At 39.5% G+C, this 8,967-nt stretch overlaps 1 protein-coding gene across 7 annotated transcripts in view; it reads right to left on the bottom strand.

The window, feature by feature from the left end:
- Nucleotides 1-474: 474 nt before the first annotated feature.
- Nucleotides 475-8,967, bottom strand: part of ARHGAP24 (Rho GTPase activating protein 24) — a 525,659-nt gene continuing 517,166 nt past the window's right edge. For all 7 annotated transcript variants that reach the window (XM_075284649.1, XM_075284641.1, XM_075284682.1 and 4 more), the window contains 5 exons: nucleotides 7,510-7,642; nucleotides 5,839-5,912; nucleotides 4,805-4,926; nucleotides 2,423-3,497; nucleotides 475-1,273 (listed from right to left, as the gene is read on the bottom strand). In XM_075284649.1, coding sequence (XP_075140750.1) covers nucleotides 1,030-1,273; nucleotides 2,423-3,497; nucleotides 4,805-4,926; nucleotides 5,839-5,912; nucleotides 7,510-7,642 — 1,648 coding nt within the window. In that variant the 3' untranslated portion in view covers nucleotides 475-1,029. The remainder of the gene's footprint in view (nucleotides 1,274-2,422; nucleotides 3,498-4,804; nucleotides 4,927-5,838; nucleotides 5,913-7,509; nucleotides 7,643-8,967) is intronic.

The following is an 8,967-nucleotide window of genomic DNA, read 5'->3' as shown; positions in this document are numbered from 1 at the left end:
AAGACTCATAATCTAAATTCCCTATCAGTCTTTGGAGTAAAGCAGAGTGGCCAGAGGATAGCCACACAAACACGGGGAGAATATAAAAACTCCTTGCAGATCTTGTCATAGGACTCCAGCGCTGCAAGGCATCAGTGCTAACCACTGAGCCACCGTGCTGCCCCCAGTATTATAAGTGGCACATGGGAGGTGGGGACCCTGCCACACATTTGAATTTGATGCTTCAGATTATGTCTGGTGAAAGTGAAAAGCCACATTCTTCCTCTGTCTACTATTGACTATGTTACTCTATTAAGGTTTTGTGGGGACTGGCAAGTCTCAAACTTCCTGTTGCAACCATCCTTCACATGCTTCAGGCTGCTGGCAGAGTTTTGCAGTCTATAGATTGACACCAACAACCTAACGCTAATGAACTTAAATGGGTTTTATAACAGATAATAGATTTTATTTAAAAAAAAGACTCAGGCATGACCAGTCTTGCTGTAATGCTTTATAAAATTCTGTACACTTTCTTTTGGTCATAGGCAAGTTGGTTGGCACAAACATCAAATTCACAAAGTATCATCCTATGTATTTCTCCTTTGTTCATTCCCTGTCAACATGGGAATTAACAAGTAATATACAAAATAAGCTGATGGTAGCACAATGCGCAAAAATATTGTATTATGTTTAAGTGCAAGGGTATATATAGACTTCATATAAAGCTTGACTGCAACAACATATCAATTTGCCATTTTAAATACAATACTTGCATTATTATAATTCTTGGAATACAATTCTGCTTTTATAACATAACACTTTGTTTTTATGTACACACATCCAGTTGTAACACTTGACAGTAGCATTATGGAGCATGTAATATAGAACAGACTCTGTTAGGCGGATACTGCTTAAGATGTTGGTTAGTTGTATTCTCCTTCTTCCCTAGAGAGTACCAAGTGATAGGAATATCAGGTGACCAGCCACCTGCATAACCTCCACATAAAAATCTACAGCTACATTTCACTGTCCAACATACTTTGGGCCACATCACTGAATCCATATTGTGTTCCCTCTTTCTGGTCTACGAGGTTCAACTGTAAGGTCTCCAAAGGTTGAAAAAAACTGCTCCATCTCCTTCTGTAACATATCATTTCTTTTCTCTGCATCCTCTTTTGCACGTTCTGCGTTCCTCATTTTAATTTCGACCATCGTGTATTTTTTCTTTTCTTGTTCCAGTTCCTCATGCAAGGAAAGAACTTCAGTCTCCAGAGTTACATTTCTTTGTTCCAGGCTGAAGAAAAACATAATATGGTCAGTAACTTACAAATATGGACAATGTAAGGCCACACATCTGCATTTGGGTTCACATGTGCATTTGGGTTTCCGTTTGGGGAGTCTGCTTGGGGACCCCGAATGAAAAAAAAAAAAAACGCATTAAAAAGTAACTACCTAAGGAAACCCGCTGACCCATAGACTATAATGGTACCGTGTGGTTTCCACACGGTTTCCGCACGAAACATGCGCGAGAAAAGTATTGCTTGTGTATAGGTTTAATGTGTATAGGTTTCCGTTCCCCAAGCAGACTCCCTGAAAGGAAACCCGAACGCAGATCTCAACCAGGCCTAAGATATAAGAAGGCCAGAATCACAATTTAGAGGGGGTTTCCATGGTCTCAGGTTTATGACCTATCCACATCAACAGCTAGGAAACAAATAGCAAAGGGGATGAAACCAACCAGGTCTGGCTCCCTCTTTGCAAGTGCCCCACAGCATCTGCCTGCCTATGAAATGTACCCCATTGCTTACGAGGATTTGTAAACTGAATTAGCTTCTTCATAACCAATGCTAAAACTTATTAATAGTAAAATAGAATGCCAACAAAATGAATTCTTTACTATGAGTTACTAAGAAAACAGATAAAGATGACAAGCAATGTATCTGTTTCAAAATGGCAGACAAAAGAAAAATGAACTGTCAGTAAAGAAATATCATGACCATGCTTTGGTTGTGGCTCTTACTTCTAATTTACTAATGGACATTTCTAGTGATTACAGTAAAAATAAGAAATTAAGAAAATGAAAAGGGATAAATAGTAAATATATTTATTAGAGATGAGCGAACACTGTTTGGAACAGCCATTCCGAACAGCATGCTCACAGCACGCTCCCATAGGAATGAATGCGGGAAGGGGGGGGGTTGGGGGGGTTAAGCGGCCGGTGCTTCCATTCATTTCTATGGGAGCGTGCTGTTCGGATCGGCTGATCCGAACAGTGTTCGCTCATCTCTAATTTTTACATTTCAATATGTTTTAGTGAAGACAGGGCCCTCTTGAAATTCATCTCAGTAACAATATCTAATGTATTGCTATTTTCTATATACATATAATATCACTTATGGCAAGTTACTTGTTCCTTCATCAGGTTAAACTATAGTAATGATACCTTTTTATTCTTGTCTCAAATTCCATCTTTTGTTTGGACATTTCCTGCTTTAAACTGGATACCAGGCTGTGCAGCGCACTGTGATTGCTGGAGTTACTCACGACAAAAGTCTCACTGTTGTCACTGCTACTCGTAGCCCTGCTACTGCGACCTCCTGCACTTCGCCGGTCAAATTTCGCCTCAAAGTCCGCTGCGTTGTTAATATCCTCATTAACAGGCCCATCTAAGACTGGGTCTTCAAAATTCCCAGCGTAAAAGTCCTGCTCTGGGCAAGTTGTTGTAGATGAGCGGCAGGAGTTGGAGTTTTCAGGAAGGGATATTTCACATGATGATGTAGACCATGTTGCGCTGTCTATGCTCTGTTTGTCATCAGAATTCACCATGGAGAATTGTTGCTGGACATTATCATAGGTAGACAACCTGTGCTGTTGTATTGATTCACCCGCCGAGTCCTTTTGTTTGTTATCTCTCAATGTGACATACCCATTGGGCAGCCAACTTGTGGTCCGACTGTTTAAAGCATTGCTCATAGTGTCTGTACTGGACACTCCCATTTTGACTGCTCCATTTTGTACACTGTGTGTACCCATTTTTGTTCCCGAACTCTTTAGAGAAGAGGTTCTTCGGGCCTGTAAGGTACCATTAGGTAATGAGTGGTGCTTGTCATGCACTTCCACTGAGCTACTGAAAGACCCATTGGTGACAATTCCACTACCCTTATTAAATGCTGGATTTTTTTTCACCATTAGTGGTGGACTTCGAGTGACATCAAGTTTGTGAATGCTATTCCGTGGGCTATTGGATTTACTTCCTGAGAGTCCAGTGGGAGAACCGTTGTCAACACTGGACCTTTGTGGAGAATCAGATTTCTCCCATGAACAACGTCTCACTGCTATATCCTTTGTGTTATTGTTCTCTTTGTTTTGGATTTGGCCTAAAATCATCTTCTTCTGTAGTTCATTATTGTTGTTGCTCAGCTCGGGACCAATTTGATTTTGGGCGTCTCCATCTTTAGGGAAGAGTATTTCATGTTCACTTATCATCACTGCCATCAACTGTTGAACCACAACGGTACCTACAAAATAATAAGAACAATTATACCATACAGTATGTAGTACAAAACGTCTTGTGGCATATTTATTCTGCGTCACATTATGGGTTGGAGGGGCTTGGTACTTGGACACTGCCTGTGGTTAAGAAATATCATAGACAAAGGAGTCTCAACCTCAGACTCCTCCATAATGAGGAAGTAACCTAACAAGCCACATCATCCTGAACAGCATGGGACCAAGCATCTATGAGGACTCTTTTGGTCTATGGTGATGTTGGATATGCTACCTATGTGGAGAGGGTACTGCCATAGGCACATTCCCTAATTTACTAGTTAAATACTAACCTTCACTACTTATCTTGTTTTTACGCTTCTGGAATAGTCAATACTAATGTGCCATTTTCTCTCCATGCTGTAGCAGCTGCTACTATAGAATTTCCATTCTTTTTCCCTTTTAAATGTACCATATTTATTGCCAGGGTTTGCAAATCAATTCTCTCCCTAGAACTCAGTGCCTGGCCTAGGAGAAGCCTTATTACATGACTTGGGATATGAGCCAAACCAGAAAATCCACTCCAAAAGGAAGAGACACCAATCTGCAGATAGCTGACCGGTTGTCCCTTGTCAGTGCAGAGCAGGGTACAGTTTGGCCAGGTGAGAGGCCATTGATGTGGGTTCAACAGGGTTACTGTGCTGTATTTATATTTTTAAATATTTCCTTAAAAATAAGGCTGCAAGACAGTTAAAAGGTCCATAGACCTATATATTTTTTGAGTACGAAAAAACATGTTGTAGTCCTGGCTTTTAAATCTTGAGTAGCACTTGTATAACATATTGAAACATATAATAAGACATAGCATCTGACTACTTACTCCCTACACATTTTCTTCAACATAATTAAAATAGTTATTTCAATGAGAAGAGATCTTACCATTGTGACAAAGGTACAATATGAAATCATGTCAGAAATATCCTCACCCCCTACGTTATCACCTTTCTCCATGATATCCCTTATTCCACACTGTCCAAAGTTGTAACATGATGTCATTGCTGTAGCTGTGTAATACTTGGCCCTGGGTGATCATACTACAAACCAGCCTCAAAGGTGAGGTCATGCATCAAATGTCTGAATGCTAAAAAGCTATTCCTGAAAGATTTCATGGCTCCTAATATGCTGCAAATTTGTACAGCAGTGTAACATTGACATCATCCATTCTGTTGACACAAGCATATTTTTATAATAATATGCACGTGCTACGTTGAAGCACATCAGTCACCAGGACTATGTCCTAATATTGGTACTCTAGTAGGTACACTTTCTTTCAACTTACCTTCCATTATAGTCATGGGATCCTCCACCTTAGGGCGCAAAATGTTGGGACCAAATACTGTAGCCAGGTTTTGTACACTCATTTTATTTACGCCAGAATATGACTGAACCTCATCCAGAAACCTAGAACATCAAATTGTTATGTACAAGTTAACATGCTTTTTTTTGCACCAGATAGAGACAAGACAGACACAAGGGAATATCTACTAACTGGACAGTGTAAACTTAGACTAAAGGGGCATAGCTATAGTGGGTGTAGAAGTAGCTTATTGCTACCGGACCCTGGAGCCTTAGGGGTCAAAGGACTCCCTAGTACTTAATAAGATATCAGTGTTATAGTATTTGAAAGTGAGAACGCCATTATAGGGTTTGGATTGGGGCCCATGGGCTTCAAGTTATACCTATAGCCATACCCCTTTTTACTAACAAAGTCCCTTGTTTGATGAATCATAAAAAGTTTCTCAAATAACTAATATATACATAGAGCTGAATGTATAGGGTATTCTGCAGTTTAATATTGCTATACTAAGAGCTGCATATATTGACGTACGTTATGTTATCTCCTACTTTTCTTGGACTGCTGTGCCATGAATATATAGCCAGGCCGCTATCTATGCCTTCTACTCACAGGATGGACTTTCTTGAATGTTTATATACTGGCTTAATCTAAACATGTCATAGAGCAGGAGTAGCTGAGCAGATTGATATATAGTTGTGTGGGAAAACTTGTATGCTATCTATTTGATTCCAGCTCATTCAGAGATGAGGAGTCTAGTTAGCGGTCTTACTCATTGACTGAAAGCTACTTCTAACTATACACACAAATAGCTAAGGCTGTCAATTACAGAATAAGACCTCCCACTGGACTCCGAAGCTCAGAATGAGCAGAGATAGAAATACAGGTTGTACAAAACATTATATCATTTAGTTCAGCTCCTCATGCTTTATTCCATGCTGTCCATGCATAGGGCTGTATCTAGAGACAGGTTCCTTTTAGTGACAGGTATTTTGTTTACATGTTTATACTAGTCTTACCTACATATGTACTTCAATAGATTGTAATTTACTGTTGGAAGACTTTTCACTTGCTTCAGTAGTTCAGCCACTCCCTGTAAAGTAAAATGAACATCGTTATTATGAAGAATATTCTTATAAAACAGGAGCCTGGGAAAGGGACATTGTGAGGGTGACAATGGTTTCAGTGCTTTGTTCTGTAACCCTGTAATTGTACATAATCTCTACATCAACTCAGAAATCCAATAACAACCTACAATTACATTTCTTGCATTTACACGTGTAAATTTTGACTGCTTCTTCTTATGTACAGAAGAAAAAAAAGAAAGGAAGGAAGGAAGGAAGGAAGGAAGGAAGATAATCCCCTTTCCCACACACTCTTATACTAGATGTCTCTTTATAGAACTACTACTCATAGTTCACTAAATTACATCAATGTGGACAATGGGCCACTCCCATTTTACAATGAGAAAATCTATATACTTCTACTTCCAGTACTCATATTGTTGGTGACACTACAAAAGCTGGCAGAATATGGTTAGCTATTGGACCTCTGTATTTTTGGTTATTGGATGAATGCTCACTTTTCAAGCAAAATAACAAGTGGTCTAGCCAAGAGGGAGGTCTAAATATGTGTCTAAAGATAACCAGATAGCCAATGTTTCAATATGAATTTTATTATATTTTGTCACAAAGAGATTTGCTACATGTCCTTATGTGTGGCCGCCCAAGGCCAGGGAACAAGACGTGTTGACCACTGAAGAACTATCTTTGACTCTGTGATACAGTCTTAGTGCTAAGTGCCTCCATTTCTGTTACTGATACAAAGATGTATTTGTCTTGCTGCGTCTTTAGTAAAGAACTGTTCCTTGAACCGTTTCCAGTGTCTCCTGGGTTGAATAATCCCACACTCACAACATCAAGGCAGGAGACTTTACCACAGCATGTGCTCTGGGGGACCAGTCTACCATCAATAACGTCAACCACACAGGCCCTGCAAAGCCCTTAGGGGTGCCAGAGGGTTTGCTATAGACTACAGCTACTGTGAACCCAACTGTGACAAGTTACTAATACTCTCACCAGGTTGGTGCAATATAGGCATAATAGGCTATAATTGGGCTGAAAATACTCAACAGGATTATACCAATGTCTGACTTCATTAGGTCTCCTCAAGTGTTAAATTGTGACTGCAACATCGGTCTTTCCTATAGCAAAATCCCTGCTGATTATGAGTAGATATCAAAAATGGCTGCCTAAAATACAACATTTTTCTTATTTTCCAGAAGCCATCATTATTAGATAAAGGTCTCCAAAAAAAGTTTTTGGAAATGTCAATATTCTAAAACTCTAAAGCTTACCTTTCTATCTTTATACTATGTAATGTGTCGAGCAATATCTAAGAGGTTATTTGAGATTGGAAAAAAGTCTGCTTTTTTCTTCCCAAGACTTGCACTTCACTTGTCCATGGGTTGTGCTTGAATTGCAGCTTAGCACCAATCACATGTCAATACCCGAAACAGCCCTTGGACTAATGTGGCGCTGTTTCTGAAAAGGCTTACTGACTCTTCTAACAAATGTTTGCTTTTCTATGACATATGTTGTACATGATATGATTTTGAGCATAGCTAAATGAAGATTGGGAAAGCATTTTAATAACATAGTGATCACTTCCCCCATTCTCGTCCTACTTACTGATTCCTCCTCCTTGCTCAGCTGTTTGGCACATGAGAGGAAGTCTTCATACTTTGAATATGGGATGACAGGCTCCGGCAGCTCTCGTAGGTATAGCTTCAGAAGAGAGGCTACTGTGTGGACATCTGTATTACTGGAGATAACAGAAAAGAAGGATATGGTTAATGTTCAGTCTGAACATCTACTGAATAGTGTCTAAGCTGTACCTTAGTTTAATACATCATTTCTGTATTACAATCTTTTTCATTTCCTCTTTGTCTGCATTTACCTTCACGTCAAATGAAATAAATCTGTGCATTAGTCATTTCTCTATGAGCATGTACCCAATGACAGATGAATGGTGTGAGGTTTGCAATAATAAATGATAGCAAAAGAATACATCAAAATTAGGTGCAGTGTTATATATTTTAGGATTAAACCTGGAAATGAAAAATGAGTCTCTAGTGTGCGAGCAATGGTCACTTTGTAGTAGGAATTTCTACTACTTTGTCAAATTTTATTTTCATTGTAGTACATGGAGTGTCAAAGAGGAACTCACATGAGTAAATAGCCAAACACCTGCCAGAGAGCTATATACGGCCTAACTGCAGGCTGATTGCACTTCTCTGTTTATGGAGCCATTGGCATACATTTACAGTGCAAATAATAATATTGCATTCATGATATGTGACTGTGTAACCTGAAGTTTATGGACACCAATACAAAATATGTAAAATGTCCCTTATACGTGCCATTTATAATGCCGGTTTCTTCTTGCGTGGATGAGGGTATTGGTTCCACTTATGAACCATGATTGGCTCTAATTGCTTCCTTTGCACCATTTACAGCTAGGCCACTGAGCCACTGAATGGTATCAAATGACAGTAGCAGCATGTTTTCAGCATTGTGACATGAGAGCATTTGTGAATGGCATAGTCAAGGTCAATACTAATAAAGATATTGGATAATGTGACATAACTAAACTACTTAGGATAAATAGGACATCCTACAATTAACTATAACCTCCTATGTGCAGTTTAGGTTGTCACCCAGGGTCTAAGGCTTCTTTGGGGGCACATGTAGCTCTGAAATTTCATCACATTGCGAGGCAAGACTGCAAGGAGAGAGGAGAAACAGGAGAGCCTACAGATCCTTTAGAACTAGGAGGGCCTTCAGAGTTGGACATCAGAAACAGAAGAAAGCAGGACTGTGTAAGAAAGTAGGGAGATGTGAAGAGAGAAACACCGCTGTATCGCAAAAAAAGCAGAAAGCTGATATCTGGGCAAGAGAGTGCGTCTGTTAAGATGCTGTATGCTAGAGGAATAACTTTTATGTAGTTCACAATTTTATATTGGGTTTTGTGGTGTTATATATGGAATGGGGCCATGTCAGGTGTGTGGAGCTTAGGAACAGCCATATTTGACATTATTTTATAGATAACGCTTTGGTGGGTACTATATTTAGCTCAGTGAGGTTAGC

The sequence above is a fragment of the Leptodactylus fuscus genome, chromosome 1 (assembly GCF_031893055.1).
Source record: "Leptodactylus fuscus isolate aLepFus1 chromosome 1, aLepFus1.hap2, whole genome shotgun sequence".
In the NCBI taxonomy this organism is placed as follows: domain Eukaryota; kingdom Metazoa; phylum Chordata; class Amphibia; order Anura; family Leptodactylidae; genus Leptodactylus; species Leptodactylus fuscus.
Note: the sequence above shows the minus strand (reverse complement) of the source record. Positions and strands in the feature narration are given on the sequence as shown.